The 18,192-nt window shown below is 37.6% G+C and overlaps 2 protein-coding genes across 2 annotated transcripts in view; one reads left to right on the forward strand and one right to left on the reverse strand.

The window, feature by feature from the left end:
- The window catches only part of LOC119656155 (open rectifier potassium channel protein 1), a 76,959-nt gene that overhangs the window by 44,851 nt on the left and 13,916 nt on the right, over window positions 1-18,192 (reverse strand). The window lies entirely within an intron of this gene.
- LOC119653955 (histone-lysine N-methyltransferase SETMAR-like) lies at window positions 12,245-13,279 on the forward strand. Its single transcript, XM_038059116.1, has one exon. It carries the CDS (start codon window positions 12,245-12,247, stop codon window positions 13,277-13,279), a length of 1,035 nt encoding a protein of 344 aa, XP_037915044.1.

An 18,192-nucleotide genomic window follows, 5' to 3' on the forward strand; every position in this document is an offset into this window, starting at 1 on the left:
TGACGGTCATGGTATCGCTCACAAAGTTACGTTTCTTCAAGGAACTGGGTCAATTTGATACTTATTTTCGCATGACTGACTCACCCGTGAAACTATTGTGCCGGTAATTTTAAAGAACCGTCTCGTCTAGGGAGATTCTACTTTATTCCCTCATAGTTATTGGTCACTTGCTTAACAAAAGTCATGGTAAGAAACGACGCAGAAAACCAAACAAATCGAAAACTGGAAGCCCGCCACTGCAAGCGTCAAAACTTTTGTGTATTTATTACTTAAGGGGAGATATGCAATCCAGTTCTCTGTAAATAATTTTTTTTTTTTAATTTTAATGACAAATCAAAGCCAGGTTTTCTCCGATTTATTGGGTAATATTCGAAAATTTTCCCTAATTATGCCCATCATTTTTACATGTCTATTAAAAGCTAACATAATGACGCAACTTTTGTCAACTTTACAGGTTTGTAAGTTTAAAGTACCGGTAAAGTACCATTACGATTTTGAAATTTAGATCAACAATCGATTTTGAAATTTGGTTAAACTTTGAACAGTTCTAGCTTCAAAGCGAAGATCTGTAAGAAATTTTGTGTAGTTTCCGAAAATGGTATCAATGGTTGAGAAGGTGGAAAGTTGTAATTTCGTCAAGTTTGGACACTATTCACTAACCGCTATAACTCTGTAACAGTACAAGATAGAGAACCCATGAGAACTTGCTAATATTATGATGCACCACTTCGCGGAAGTTTTCAATATTTTAGACTGCATTCTTTGCTTTATATATCAATCAAGGGAAGCTTCGAAAATTGTTGAGTAGTCAGACCAGGGGTTTTTAAAACTCATGTTGATCTGAGTTTTTCTTTGCCTCAATCTGTTTGTTCAAAAGTAAGCCTTCTCTCTAGGTGTATGCCAAAGTATTTTATCTAATTAGACTGAGGAATGGATACGCTGCTAAGGTTAACTGGGGGACATGTTCGTTTTTTCAATGTGAAGATGACATGACTACACTTTGCTTTGCTGTCTTTAAGGGGATCGTCCCGTGTGAAGGTCATTTTTTCGCTTTCTTTAAAATTTGTTTGTGAAAAACCGGGTAAGGTACAATTACGAATTTTAGCCTTTAGCATGCGTAGTATTTTTTTCAACATGATAGTATCGTTCGTTATTGAACTAGGATTATTGAAAAATATTGAAAGCCAAATTTTTGGTGCCTTGTTAAACTTTTTTTTGGTGAATTTTGGTGTTCTGAATAAGTCCTGAAAATTTCAAAGAATTTCGTTGGATAAATTTTGCGCTATGGTGGCAGCAGATTTTCAAGATGCAGTTTCGAGAAAGTAGTAGTAGTAGTAGTAGAAAGTAGAATGCGATTTGCAACCATAAAATCTTAACTGATCGTTACTCTGCTGTACTTAGTCCATAAAACTTAGGTTTCGTGAACAAACACATGTAAAGCCTTGACTTCAATTTTTATGATTTTAGCGAAGTTATTCGAACACCATTTGTACCGATAAATACGCGCGATCGACATAAAACTGGCATGTGATATTTTATCTGTTTAACACTGTAATTTTCGAACGATTTCGAATATCAAAAAATCACTTTACCCATATATTCTACATTATATCTAGATACAATTGATGCAAAATTAATTCTCCAGCAGACTAACCATTACTCAACCTCGTGATTGGTCTAACAGTCTAGGATTGCATTGTGTGCTGTTTTAATCCAAGTGTTGTTGTAGTTTGGTTAGTTGGGAATTCTCGAATATCTTTAATAGTGAGAGAAGCGGTTTTATCGGTTTATAGGAAGTGACAAACGTGCAACCTTTACCTTCCTACGGGATCATCGTTATATGCGACAATTTCCAGCATTTCGGAATGTATCTAAGGAGTAAGACACCACTGAATTTATGCGTTAGTAGAATAATTGGAGATCTTCGCAGTTCTAGGACCATTTTCCTCGTAATAAGGTGGAAACCATAAGGATCAATGTGATCTTGCGAGAAGTTTAGGACTTCGAAAACTTTGAAACAAATCGACTGACGTGCATCTTATTCATTGAAAGTGACAATTCTTTTTGCGTTAGCTGTGGGTTTGGTTGAAAGACAGCTCTCAAGTGTTGAGCAAAAATTGAATCTTTCTCGGCATTATTCCTCTAGTTCTTAAGCATGATATGCTACATGATACAGTATACTTCCTGTATGAATGTTGGAATTTCTCATTTAGGGAACGCTTTAGAAATTTTCATACATAGCCTGCCTAAACTGAATATTTTATATATCTATATGGTATTTTATATATCTATATGATATTCTATATATATATATATGACCTGGCGTACCAGGTTTATCCTCACCTGAGTTGCAAACGCAGAGCTGCATGCGACCAGGCGCGTGTCATGGGTTGCGGATAACGACATGACCCACCGGGTCAGCTACGAATATCGCAAGTTAATTTTGTAAATAAGTAGCCGCGGACAAGCAGAATGTTTCCCTTTGTGTTCGTCCTCCCTTACCGATTTTTCCCTTTCAGGGGGAGTAAACCTCCGTAATCCGGGGTGAAGGGATCGACGCGCCTATCGGATGAATTGCAGTGACGTTACACTGTATTTCAGCAGCTCCCCTCCAAATATCTTCCCTACCTTTGGAGGTAAACATGGGACATTGAAACATTGGGGCTCTGTTGCAGGGTTGACTGCCTCCCCAACACTCGTGGGAACAAAATTGGGGAAAATAATTCAAATTCTTTTGATGGGACCCCAGGGACACGAAGACAATACCCAACACGGTTAAGGGTCGCTCAACAACATCAGAGCGACTCTTCGCCCTTGGATGTTTTGGCGGTTATGCCGTCAACCACCAAGGACGGGAGACCTAGGCGTCGTATGGTTTGGACGAACCAGCTCAACGAATTTATCGTCCGCGCCTATTACCGTGTCACGGATTTGGAACGGAATCCATCAGGGTACAGACACCGACTAAATGACGCGTTCATAACCCGATTTCCGGAGCTAAGTCATGTTCCGGAACAGAACGTCGTCAACCAGTACCGGATGATAGTGAATAACAACCGAGTTGCCCTACCAACTAGGCAACAAATCTTCCAAGAGGTTTCACTTGAGCTCGGGCTGGAGTCATCAAACTACCGGACTAGTCAAAGGAGTAACACAAGTACTCCACCTGTAAGGCACTCCATGAATCCAGTAGTCAGGAGAAGCTTAGTAAGTGGGGATGTCGACCCAATTTATAATGGGGCTTTGACCGCATTCCAGGTCGCATTCACAGAGTATGCTGAGATTCTCCCAGACGCTAGGCCAAAGATCCCAAAACTGAAGTTTACTTCGGCAACTACTAGTATCATTGCTGCCGTTGACAGAATTTTGGCTGATCGTTTGGCTAACGAGATTAGTGCTACAGAGGTTCACAGCCTGATCTACGTTGCAGTTGCCACGGTTATTCGTCTCCATAACCAACATCTTAGAGCGAATAACAGAAGTATGCGCAGAAGGACTTTACCGTTCTGGGTGTTTCGACTCAACAAAAGAGTTGAAAAGTTGAGAAAGGAGATTGGTCGTGTGACGCAAGCACTCCTTGGAAATCCATCATCAAGAGTGCACAGATGCATTGCGAACATCATTGGAAACTACCATCTGCCCAATGATATGCCAATCGAAGAAATTCTCGAGGTGCTGAAGCAGAAACTTGCGGTATGCTCCAATCGCATCCGTAGGTATCAGAAAAGCTTTCAGCGAAGGACAGACAACACCTTGTTCTTCTACCAACGGGGATTCTACAAAAATCTCACCAACTCAGGTAGGGAAAGCAACCTCGATCTGGATCAGGCAGAAGACTTCTGGAGAAGTGTTTGGAGCGAATCCAGCCGTTGTAATTTAGAAGCAGCGTGGCTCCCACACCTTATGCGTTCATGCGAGGCCCTCCCCGAAATGACCATGCCTGATGTAACTGAAGTCGACGTTGAAGCAGCCCTTGACAAGGCAGGTAACTGGAAGGCGCCAGGAGTTGACAAGATTCACAACTTCTGGCTGAAGCGGTTCAAGAGCACTCACAGGATATTGGCAAATCAATTTAATCAGATGATTGCCGATCCTGATTTAGTTCCACCATTTTTCACCGAGGGGATAACTTTCCTCATCCCCAAGAAACAGGGTGCCTCTTGCCCTTCAAAATGTCGACCAATTACTTGTCTTCCTACCATCTACAAGGTCTTCACTTCAGTTGTGCGCGAGAACATCTCAAAACATCTTCATGTTCATAAATTGATAGCTGAGGAGCAAAAAGGATGCGCAAAAGGCTCCCGAGGCTGCAAAGAACAGCTTATAATTGATACGGTAGCTGTAAAGCAGGCTGTCCATCAGAAACGAAATATCTCGACAGCCTACATCGATTATAAATCAGCCTTTGACTCCATATCACATTCGTAGTTACTACAAGTGTTACGCTTGTATAAAATCAACCCGAATGTCGTTCTTCTTCTGAGAACAGTAATGAAGAATTGGAGCACGAAGCTATCGGTATCCTCACAAACATCAGGCGTGGCATTTTCCAAGGCGACTCTCTAAGCCCACTGTGGTTTTGTTTGGCTTTGAATCCACTATCTCATCTTTTGCATGAAAGCAAATACGGGTTCCAAGTCAAGCATGGCATATTGTCGAAATGTACATTAAGTCATTTAATGTACATTGACGACATCAAATTGTATGCCAAAGACGAGAACCAACTTCGCTCCTTGCTGGACATCAGCATCCAGTTCAGCAGGGATATCGGCATGCAGTTGGGTTTGGAAAAATGTCGCATAAAAACAATTGTTCGGGGAAAACATACCAACAACGAAGGATACAGCTAAAATAACATTCGAATTGAGGGTATGGATTCGGACGACGTCTACAAATACTTCGGCATATTGCAAGCAATAACACCTGTTGTGGCAATAATCAAATCTAAGTTGCTGGGGGAATTTGAACGGCGTCTGGATCTTGTCCTTAAAACTGAGCTGTACGGGAAAAATAAAATCATGGCAATCAACACCTTCGCCATTCCCGTCCTTCTATACACTTTCGGTGTGATACAGTGGAGTAATACGTATTTAGAATCTGTCAATAGACAGGTAAGGGCAGTTCTTGCAAACAACAACATGCACACTAGAGCTGCCGAAAAATTGAGGATCACTATCTCACGTCATCAGGGAGGAATGGGGGTACTTGATTTAAAAACGTTGCACTAGAATCAAATGCATTCTCTTCGTGAGTTTTTCTATGAGAAACAATCCTCTAGCCAAATACATCAGGCTACCGTCATGGCAGATAATAAACTATCTCCTTTGAACTTGAGAAGCAGAGAATGGGATCCCATGTCGAATGTTACTTCAGTTCAACAGAAGATCGACATGTGGAAAGAGAAACCCCTCCAACAAATGGTTGACAAATAGTGTACTTTTCTATGAGACCGAAGCATTCCTAACTTCAATTCAGGATGCTTCGCTCCCAACAAAAAATTATAAACGGTACATTCTTCACGACTCCTCAATCACCAACTCCAGTTGTAGGTTATGCAACAGTGAAGAGGAGACCATCCAGCATATAATATCCGCGTGCAGGATGTTAAGCAGTACCAAGTACACCAATCGTCATAACTCCGTCTGCAAGATTCTCCATCAAAACCTTGGGTTGAAGTATAACTTAGTGGCAACCTACCATCCTTATTATAAGTATACTCAGCAGAGAATCTTGGAAAATGATCGGGTCAAACTACTGTGGGATCACACTATTGCCACCGACCACAGTGTTAATCATAACAGACCCGATCTAGTTCTGCTTCTGAAGGAAGAACGAGCGTCCTTTATAATCGATGTAGCCGTACCGTTGGACCGGAACACTGTTGAAAAACAGCAGGAAAAAATTCGGAACTACGGCTCCTTGGCAGACGATATGCAGCAGACTTGGAGAAGTAGTCCCAGTAGTAATTTCACGGACGGGATTAGTCCCGCAGAACTTACATAAAGCGTTGAAAACACTCGATCTTAGGGCTGGACTATACATGGAGATGCAAAAAGCGGTTATCCTTGCAACCTGTGCTATAGTCCGAAGAGTCCTGTCCGGTAACAATCTGACCTAATGGGTTTCAGTCTTGATCCGCACTGTCTTCGATATAAGATCCATATCTCTGCAGTGTAGGACCACCGCGTCATTGGCTGAATTGTTTGCGACAATCGGGATGTAGTAATACATTTTCGCATGGTCGCACACACTTTGCGTTAAAACGCATCATCGCTGTGATGCGGGCCTTTGGATGTTGCCTTCAGCCCATCCTTAGGTTGGTCGCCCCTCGGTCCGGTTGGGCGGGAAGAGGGTCCGTGGCCTTTTTTAACTATATATGATAACTGTTGCATTCTCTTTGTACTCCCCTAATTTAGAATAGGATGTATTTTTCAAAAGAATTTGACCAATCAAATAGCATCCTGTAAACCTATATTTATGATTGAACTGGATGTCGAATCATTTCTTTTCGGGAAATTTGACGGGGACATTCCCGAAAAATTTCACGGAGCTGCCACTATATGTGGCTCAGGCCTCAAAATACGCTACACGTCGATACCCACCCAGATAAAGTTAATAATAATATATTACTGTATTTTTGGGGAGTTGAGTGGAATCCCCCCTTAAGTTCATCATATAATTAATCAATATAGGTAATAATATAAAGCATGATACTAGCAAGTTTGGTGAAAATGCCACTCTTATTGACAAAGTTATTGTAGTTTAAAATTTTATCTTCTGTGTAAATTTACTGCAACTCAGCGCACTGCATATCAATATCACAGTAAAGAGAGTTGTGTAACATACGAAACGCATATACATACAAGTTACGTGCAAATGGAACAGTTGTAGATTCAAATGTTCTTTCAAAAGAAATGCACAAAATCTTTCATACTTGAAGCGCCGAGCTCCTGGTTTTCGACTTGCTATTTTGGCATACCCCACTGATTCTAATCAATTAAATAATTAGAGTGCTGAAACTGATTGAAGAAAAATGAAAGATACAAATGTATGTCGCCTCAGTTATGAAACTTAATTAAATTGCATCGTTTGATGAAGACATATTTATGATGGTTTTGGATAACATAAATTAACTTCAGAATTTACCGTGCTGCATTCTACTGACCTGCTTCTTCTAACATAAATAGACCCAAGGTAATTTTCCTACTGAGCGTCAGATTGCAAGATATTTTAAATTAACAATTTTACCGAGTTCAATCGCATATTCACTTTATTGATCATTGCAAACCTGTCTTCAATTCGCTATTTTCCATCATACAATATTTAAATATTTTATAAGTTCTGAAATTCACTAAAAGCTTCATATGCAAGTAATAGATACATTGTTTCATTTCCATGAATTTGATCGGATTTCCTGTTCTCTGAACTTTTGTATTGAATATATCTTATTATTGAGAGTGCAATCTAGATGTTCTTTGAAAAGCTATTAATCTTTTCTGCATCGCTATTATATATATATGTTCTCAGTAAACATTCATTTGTATTTAAAATTCATGTCAAAATTTATTCACAATTATCATGGCCACACGTACGGTGTCTGAAGTACCTAATCGTTTTCACGCATGGCACACTCAATGAATGCGTGTAGCTGTTTCTTTGGGAATAAAAGAATTACATATGACGCATTATTTATGGACTCATTTGAATCAATCTGGGGATTCCGTGCGTTAAGCATTAGATACAATTGTCAAGTTACTATTATCATGTTATCAGTGCTTCGTGGGCTGACCGACGCAACGCATTGGTCCATTATTTGGATTTTTATGAAACCGAATGATAGCGAAATTAAAACCACTTTGGATTATATCGGACGGCAAACATACAATGTTTGTTTACTTTTCCGAGTAAGTGTTTGATATCAAAACTGATCATCTTTTTTCCAGACAACAAAACATTTTGTACCTTGATATGTATGCATGCATTTTATTGTCATTTAACGATCCATTTAAGTATATCCAGCCAAGTTCAATTTATGTAAATTACGATATCATTTCTGGCTAAGCTATTTCGATTGCCAAGATAAGACGTTGAGGTAATGAAAATTAATCATAACAATAATCATAAAAAATGGTAACAATAATATTTTGTATGCGAATGATATCTGTGATTTGATGGGATAATCGACATGTGACTTAAGTTTTATATTTGAGGCCAAAACAAATAAAAGGGAAACCTTTCGAGGCATTCTCCATTGTCTGCAGTGCAATATGAGCTATACTCTTTCTCTATCTGAAGAGAGTATATAGATACTCATTGAATCAGCGTTATCTAGTTCGTAGAAGCTATTGAATAAATCATTTAATTTTACTATGATCTCGTACTTATGAAAATGGTACGGAAACAATTGGAGAAGGCCAAGAACGTGAGTGGATTTTAAACTTTTCGTGATGAATCTTTTAAGAATTGTTAGTCACTAAGGTCAGTTCTCCTACAACATATTTGCGTATGGCGAAACAGCATGATTCTCATTGCTACGCACACGAGTAATAAATGCGGTAATCGCTGTCAAGCTATCAAGAAATCTTTTGTATTCATAAATGGTGCTCAATTACTTAGTACTGGTAGAAAGCCGGCTGATGAGAAATTTAGCAGTTAACGTTTCTAATCTTTATGGCTCCTGCCTACATGATTGTTGCACATATAATCATCAATAAGTGCTAACTCGTAATAAAAGATCATTTGATATTTTGTTTAAGGATTGAAAGATACTAAGTCCACAACCACTTGATGTAGGGCCGGACCAAATGAGGAGCAACCAGGGCAGAAGAGAGGCAGCATCTGACTGGTTTGAAACCGTGAAGCCATCTTCTTCGTCTTTTGAAAACTTGGGTGCTAAGCCTGACGCCTCGGGTTCGGTGACCAAAAAAGCGGGCGTAATTTGCTTCCTATTTGGCTCCTACCTCAATCCTTAAACAAAATGTTTCAGCTCTAGCGAAGCTTCGGCCTAAAGCATGGGGGGATTTACGTTCAATATAATTCGCACTCTTGTGAATTATGTGAAGTAATATTTGATGTCTGGGAACCGTTTCAGTCAGGTTGCTCCCAGGGCCGGGGAGGTGAGGCAGTGTCTGACGAGTTGACTTTGGCTGGTACGAAACTGTAAAGCCGCCTTCTTACTTTAAAACTTACTTGTAAATCTTGTGATGTCTTAAAGATCAGTTTCATCACTACTGGCTTCCCAAATAGTGCGTAATATACATGTATGTGTTATATAATCATGCGTATATATACATGTCTATATATGTAGTTGAATACTTACACTTATGTTCTATAACATTATGATTAAAATAAGTTTTCTGTCGATAAGCATACGTGCCCTACTGGTTTGATCTAAGCTATTTGTTCAAACTCGACTTAGAATTCGCCAAGAATTGTGAACCCTGATTTCACCGAGAATTGTCAACCCTCCTTTTTATGTTCTGTATGCCATGGACAACCTATTCAACGCATTGTTGCTCGCCTTTTTATACATGTACATTGTGTGAATTACTAATCGCACTCTTTAAACAAAACAGTGAAGGGAAACTACACAAGTAGCAATGGTAAGTTTCTGCCTGCTGTCACTAGGAATAATAATTTCTTCATTCGTTCATGAACTCCTGTTTTGATTTTCATTTGTTACTTATCGTAATTTATGACTTTTCTCTATTTTTCATTTCAGTTTATTTTTTTTCTCTTTTCTATTGAGTACTTCTAATTAAATTTTTTCCTATTCTTTTTAATTTATTTTGTTTTCAAGGTCATTCAATGCTTTTCTGCACGCAATTTACTCGGAAATGGATGTAGCCATTAGCATCATTAACATGAAGTTTGCTGAGAATTTTTTGTCAATGAACCTCTCATACCGCGAAAGAAATTGTTTTGAGATGGGCTTATGGAAGGGCTCCACACGTATATATTGATATATCTATATAAGACCCACTATAAACAATCTGAGATGTTAAAGGCGACATGAAAAACTGTAAAGTCAGTATTTTATAGAATTTCAACCAAATCAAATTTCGTTTTCGTACTCGAGATTAACTGAACCTTAACATTTAACTCTTTAAATTCACAGGGCAGCCTACAAAATCTAGTTTCTATGTTAAGTTCCCTTTCATAGCTCAGTGGAATAAGTGATAGCAGAGAAATTGTCTGGATTTTCAATCTTCTGAACTGTTTTAATGATTGGTTTACTAATTAGTTTTGAACTTGTTTCCAGTTAATAATTGGTAATAGGTTGCGACGCTCGGATCACTTAATCCATATAAGTGACAATGATACAGCCTGATAAATCAATAACTAGGACTGCGGTTACGCGACTACACGAGATTACAGTTATAATCATGGCCTGTGATTACGATTACAATCGTGTAATCATGGTAACTTCTGATTATAATTCCAGTCACAATTGAAATATTTGGTAGTTGTTTATGATTTTGATTACTTTCAAAATAAATGTCTAATATACAATTGTGTTCGTTTGAAAGTGGGTTGGGAATTGGACTGACTTGTCAAAAGCCGACAAAAATCTGCGAAGGATTCCAAACACTTTTGATACGTTTGCGAGAAGAGCGGCATTTTGCTTGTCGGCCGATGTATAGATGCCGGAAATATTTCGAACAGATTTAGCGGAAAAATTTACTCATCATCTACTACCATAAGCACTGTCGACATTTGGATCAATATCACCTGTCAGCGCCACTGAAGTCGAGGGAGCAATCAAACGAATGAAATCGGGGAAATCAAAAGGACCTGAGCATATATATCGCAGGTGAGCTAAAAAAAACAGCGAGCAGTGTAGCAATACTAAGGCTTAGTGAGTTCTTCAATTGGATTATTGTAGACCACGAAGAAAGTACGGCTGTTTTAGTATGGAAAAAGAAAGGCAGTCCAAAAAAATGCTCAAGTTACTCTCTGATCCGGTTACTTTCCCATAATGTGAACATTTTTGAACATATTCTTTACAACCGTATTCGTGAGATCGTTCAAATAATCGTGAAACAGGCCCGATTTGTGAAGAACTACTGATGCGAAACATTCTGGGTGGTCATTCACAAAACCAATAAGAAACATCGCCCTCTCTACATTGCATTTGTAAATCTAAAGAAGACGTTTCAACGTGCCACCCAAGCTCATCTGGCATGTTCTGCGGCAACATCTAGCGCCGGAAAAACTTTTGCGCTGGGTTGAACTGCTCTACTGCGATCCGAAAGGTAAACTTGAAGTATGGCAGGAAAGCATCCCCTCATTACTTCTCTTTGCATTGTCATGGGTATTATCCGTAGATGACGTTACCCTAGCACGTCATAGCAAAGTTGAAGTCGAGTAACTTTTCCAAAAATGGAATCATGGCATCACGCGAACGCACTACAACTGAAGCTGCATAAAATAAAATGTTTGACGACCAACAAAATGAAGCACTGTCATTGGTATAGATTTGCCTATAATTGAGTGGTTCAAGTAACTCCGATCAATGCTCCTAGTTAACGGTGAACTGCCTTATGAAATTACTTCATCTATCAGCGCAATTTGAAGTGGCGTTTCAAAGCTGGCAGTCTTTTTGATGGACGCATCAACGTTCGCCTCAAATTCAAAATTAGTTCGCCTTGCCAGCCTTCATGGTTCCGTGTGAGCTGGTCTCGCGCTAATGAAGACAAAGATGTTGTATTAGACCAATAGCGTACACCTCCCGATCACATCCGAAATGAGGATATCCACTATCAATATGGAGTTGCACCGATCGTTAAACTTCATTCACGCTGACAAGAACTCACCCGCAGTCCATGAGACAAGACTAAAAGGCTGACCGAAACACGGATCGCTTTATGCGCTAGATAGTAGTTTGAGAGCTCCTCGACCCCACCCAGATCAGGTCGATTCCCAGTAAAGATGACAGCTAAAGAAAAAGAAGTTTGTATTAGATCAAAAAGGATGTGATGCCAATGTGTTGATAGCCAAAATTTTATTCTTTTCAAATGAAGCAATTTTGAATATACATAGGTCTCAAACTACTCTTGAAACCATCAATTGTATATTATTAGGGGTACCCATAAGTCATCAATTATTTGAGGATGAGTAATTTGTCATCAGTCGTGTACTAACAGCGAAAGTGATAACATCTAATTTACAGTGAACTTAACTAGAGCAGGTAGTGAGTAACGTGTAACTAAGTGCATAGCAAGATTAAACTTGTTTTGACAAAATGGCGGCATTTGTACCATCAGAGAACCATATACGGCATTGCATGTTGTTTCATTTTCACGCTGGTTTGAACGCAGCTGCTGCGACTAGAAAAATGTGCGATACGTATGGCGAAGTGTTGGAAGTTAACAAGTGTCAAAGTTGGTATAGAAAATTTGCCGCAGGTGATTATGACCTTAATGATATGCCGCGAAGTGGCCGACCCGTACAGTTCGACGAAGACGCGCTGAAGTCGCTAGTGGAAGCAGATCCGAGATTGACCATACAGGAATTATCGAGAAGCCTACAATCAACCTGGTCAACCGTACAAAGACACTTACATCAAATCGGCAAAAAGTGTAGACAAAGTGTTTGGACTCCACATGAACTAAGCGAAAGCAATAAGGACCAGCGACGAACAATTTGCACATCTTTATTGACGAGACTGAACTCAGATCCATTTTTAAACAGGATCGTAACTGGTGACGAAAAGTGGATCCTGTACGATAATGTAAAACGCTCTAGACAGTGGCTTTCAGCAAATCAGGCGCCAAGACCGACATCAAGACCAACATTGACAATGAGGAAGGTTTTACTCTCAATTTGGTGGGATTGCAGTGGAATCATACACTTCGAGCTATTGAGACCAGGCGAAACGATAACAGCAGACTCATATTGTTCACAATTGGAACGACTTCAATCAAAGCTAATTGAAAAACGGCCAGCTCTAATCAATAGAAGAGGAGTCATTTTGCAACATGACAATGCCCGGCCTCACACAGCAAGAATCACGCAAGAAAAAATAAAGGAGTTAGGATGGGAAGTTCTACTTCATCCACCTTATTCACCAGATATTGCCCCATCGGATTATCATTTGTTTCGGTCGCTGGAACATTCCTTACGAAATAAAACTTTCAACTCTGTCACCGACGTCGAAAGGCACCTTCAGTCATATTTTGCTTCACGGCCGGCAGATTTCTACAGGAATGGAATTGAAAATTTGCGCAGCAGATGGCGAACTGTTATTGATAATGATGGAGATTATATAATTGATTAAGAAATCAAAATATTAAAGTTTTAATAAATTTTTAATATCTTACTTAAAAATAATGGATTACTTATTTCGAACATCAAAATATTTTGTAGATGAGTCTCAGTTGAATAATATCTGGATCATCATTTGAATAAAATTATTTGGTTATATGCTATGAGCCCAAAATTGTGAATTATTTATTATTTAATCTACTGCCTTTCCTGTGACTATTTCATTACATGTAATTTGTAATTATAATAAGCCTGGTGACTTCCTGGAGTGGTTCAGAAAAACACCTAAAATGTCCTTTTCTCAATTTTTCGATATTTCGGAATACCCAGAACGGCAACGTTTGGAGTTATTAAATACAAGATAATTATAACATGGAATAATTATGGTAGTTGCAACCTGGAAGTCCGAAACAGTAATGTCTTAGGTGAACTGCACATGTAATTCTATGAAAATCGCATCTGATGATGATTTATGTTTTAAAGCATGACAAAGTTTAGTCGATACCTTTACAAAATTTGTGGCACTATAATAAACGCAAATGATAAATTTCTTGAGTTGATTTAATGAAAAACACTATGTCTCTTGGACTTATAGAATTTCCGTCAAAACGCCCAAGAGCGAAGAGAAAGTACGGTGTTTTGTCCTACTCGGGCTTCACTTAAAATATTTGAAAAAGATTAGGGACCTTTTGCTACGAGTAATGGGGAAACAGGAGAGAAAGGCGTGATATAAGGAAACTTACGCACAAGATTACCTTGCATATCTACCCCTATTTTCAAAGGCGTGAGCTACCGCCCTTCTCTGAACTATTTGAACTAATGCTAGAGTTTTTCGGATTCTGCATTAGAAATTTACTATTCTTTAATGTTACTACTATGCTTTAATGTGTGTCTTTCATGTTCATTTCAAACTGCCTCGAAGTCTGAAACAGCATGACTCATTCTCCAAAGTTCATTCTAAATAACGTAACTAAGTATGCGAGTTTCCATTTTATATTTTTTTTCGGTAATATGACGTTTGAGCACTTCACAGTCAGCCACATTCGAGACGTCAATTCTATTTAATACCATTTACATTTATTTTTATTTCAGTTATCAGGTTCTAATTTTACCAGCAAATTAACACCACATTTTTTATCCATTTTATATATAAATTTTATTTGCACGAGTTACAAGTACAACAAACACATTTATGGAGATCATTGGTTAAATTGGTTGAAGAAATCTGAAAAATAGTGTCATTTGCAATACAATGCCGATAATGTATGCAAACAATATTTACAAATATAAATGGCTGAAGCAATGAAAAAGCAAAGTGAAAACAGGACGATTAGTTAGTGGTACATATAAATTTTGCTAGTATGAGTAGCATATTGAGTTATTGCTTGCTACGATTGCTAACCTGGTTGAATTAAAATATATATATTGATATATGTATACTCGTTATATAAAATTCCACTTTGTTGGATATAGCGGAGATGAAACTTAATTTTTTGCAATGTTGAATTTTGTTGTTGAAAGTATAAAATTCGTAGAATAAATCTCAATAAATTGCGACATATGTACCTTGTTTGCATATTTTTTTGACAGAAATTATCCGAAAATCATACATTCTCTTCTGGTATGACCACTGTAAATGACTATTGCAACAAATATTCAAAATTGTGATAAAAATAATATAATGTTCATACAAAGCTTTCACAGGAAGACATTATTGACTTTCTCCTGTCCACCAGCAAATCTAATATCTGTTTAAAGGATCACGCTAATAGAATTTCGCATATCGTGGATACGAATTTCCACAAAAGACATATATTATATATAAACCACACCACAAAAATCAATAATTGTCGCGAAATTCCTTTAAAGTGGAACTTGAACAATTGAAGTGGTTCGTATTTAGTCTTTAGTGTTTTTTGAACAGATTGTAATTAATTTTGATTAGAAAGTAGCGTTGAATATTCTTTAGTGCGATGGAGCTTTATTTAGGAATATTTTTCTCTTTGGGCTTGGAAGGCAATAGAAAAATAGTTCATGTTTTCGAATTTATCTCCAATTTTGTTTTATAGAAATTTTTTCAACACAGGCAATTTGTTTCAATAGTAAATTGCCATATAAAGAGAAGAGTTCCTGACATTCCATAATGTAAATGAAAGTTAGAAAAAATTCAGGAGGAGGACGAAACCTCTATGCACGTCCTGGGACAGTGTCCGGCACTTGTGCAAAGTAGGTCGATACATCTGGGAGAACACTTAATACCAGCTGCAAAGCTGAAACTTCTGGAAGTGGGGAACATACTAAAGTTCCTAACGGTTATAGGCCTGCTTGAGATACTATGATCAACAGGTACACTATAACCAGTAAAAGGGGCACAACAGTTCTTCAAGGACGCGGTGCGACTTTCCCTTAACAGAATAATAATAATAGAAAAAATTCAGTCAATCATTTTTACGCCAGTTGAAACTGCTGTCAAGCAACTTCTCTTTGCCGAATTAAGCAGACAATTCGATGAGTAAAGCACTATTTGATTTTGATGAAGTAAATAACAATTGATTTATAAATTCGGTATAAGCAAAATATTGTTGGTAATATTAATATGGAAGAAACTTATATGGTTGTCACTAATAGATTGGGAGGCATCAATTTACTTCCACAGCAACTCTATGGAAATAAAAAAATTAGCAGATTGATAGATAAAGAGAATGTAAATCAAGTCACTCCATTAAATGAAAATTTGACTTTTCTGAAAAAGAAAAATTAAAATACTGTTCATATTTTCTGTCGGGTATGACCAACTTTTGGAAGGTTCCATAAACAAACTATTTATCCAGAGTGAAATTATGCGGTGTTTCCAACGATTAATTAATTGAAATAATAAAAACTTGTTGTTTCTTTTTCGTTGGTGTGGGCATTTATTCTTGCAAATACCGATATTTCGGGAACCACTTGTTCCCTTCATCAGTGCAAACAAGTTTCAAGTTTCGGTATTTGCAAGAATAAATACCCCCCCCCCCCCCCATAAAGAATGGAAACAGTACAGTGGGCGATAACTGGACTTCATGGACAATATGCATACATACGTGGATAAACATATTTTTTCAGTCGGTAATTCAATAGTTCCCTATCATTTCAAAGAATGTATTAAAGTAGTAGCAAATATCGATTATTTCTAAGCAGTAATCTGCTGTAAATTCAATACCTGGACATATCCACTTTATAGGTTATCTTGCACAGTATCCATGCTTCATAGTATCTCACGAATAATCTAATAATGACCTATTTAATTTTGATATTAAGTTTGACCATGTTCACCTTACATTAGTGATATTTATATTGACGCACGAAATGACTTTTTTCGTGGTGCTTTCCAATATTTGCTATTTTTGCAGTATATTTACTGCATGGATTTAGTCTAAATTCATTAATGTAATCTATTTTTTTGTGTACTCCTGTGCTCATCTATGTAAATAAGTAAATATATGGATATATATTTATTCAAAGTAGCAGTAGATTTTGGGAGTTTTTAAGAACTCACAGATTTTTTTAACAGCACTCTTAAATTTTTTTTCCCACTTTTTATCCTTCAGTTTGTCGACAAAATGAAAGGAATGTTTGATTTGTTGAAATGGTTTTTTCCTGCATATCGGATCAATCAATTGGGGTATTCTGCTCAACTTTGTCGTCATTGCATTGAATAAGTTAAAAAACTGAATATTTCTAGATTAGAAATATTAAAGCAGTTGGCAATTTGTATAATATAAACCAGTGCAACTTTGCTATGGGCCCTTGAAATTTCTCTTGTGGCGCCCTCAAACAATTTTATACCTGAAAATGATAAATGCCGTCATGTTAATATTTCAAAGTGGTAAGTTAATCCGTTGAAATACAAATGATATCAGCTCTATCTACTACGAAATTAAATTATTGCTTGCACTTAATTGCGAACTTCAACTCTTGAAATCGATAAAACCTTTGTCTATCATTTCATTCCTTCTACTTAATCTAATCAAAATAAATCCGCAAAAGATTTCTAAATGATTTGTTTTATGAAGCGGAGAACTAAGTATTTAGGCAATTCCTATATTAATTAGACATGTCGTAAATCATTATATACTTTTCATAGCTTCATATTTGCCCATAAATCATGCTGATCTCTTACTTTGATGCTATCAGAGTGGCAGTACATAATATAGTTTATAATTACTGAAGACCAGCGATTTAGAAGGCTTTCAAGGCATTAGAATCTTATAAGCTGATGATAAGAACTTTGCAACATGTCAAAGTAGTATTAGAGATAGACCTGAAGCAGAGTTAGAATAGAACGCACGTGTCAATGGGAGAAACATATTCAAGTTGTTAAATTGACAATACTTGTTTCTGTGGCAGCTGATATGGCAGTTCTTGACTGTTTTCATTTTAGCCCGGTTTGAAAATTAATTGTCGATTCTAGAAACTTAGCCGGGAAGATGTGTTCAGTGGTGAGGCACACTTTAGTCTCAATAGCTACATCAATAAACAGAATCGTCACATTTGAAACGATGATAATCCGCAAGCCATTGATACACCCAACTAGAAAAGGCCACCGTTAGGTGCACTTTATGGGTCATTTGAAGAATTGGCCCACAAGTTTTCTAAAATGATGATGGTCAACATCTTACAGCCGACGGTGAGTGCTACAGAGACATCCATACTAACTTATATAATTATAATTATTTTCTTGAAGAAAATATTTGACGACGAACTAATGCCACAAAATGTACCTGCTAAGTGGCCACCTCGTTCCTGTCATTTAACTCCTTTAGATTATTTTCACTTAGAATATGCAAAATTGCATGCCTACGTCGACAAACTAGAAACGAAAAATGTGAGAAAAATGAACCTGTAGATTACGCCATGTACGCGGTAGTTGCAGCGGCCATATGCCCA

The sequence above is a fragment of the Hermetia illucens genome, chromosome 4, assembly GCF_905115235.1.
Source record: "Hermetia illucens chromosome 4, iHerIll2.2.curated.20191125, whole genome shotgun sequence".
Lineage (NCBI taxonomy): Eukaryota > Metazoa > Arthropoda > Insecta > Diptera > Stratiomyidae > Hermetia > Hermetia illucens.

Excerpts from the sequence above, each read along its gene's own strand:
- LOC119653955 (XM_038059116.1), top strand. The coding sequence starts at position 12,245 with ATGGCGGCATTTGTACCATCAGAGAACCATATACGGCATTGCATGTTG.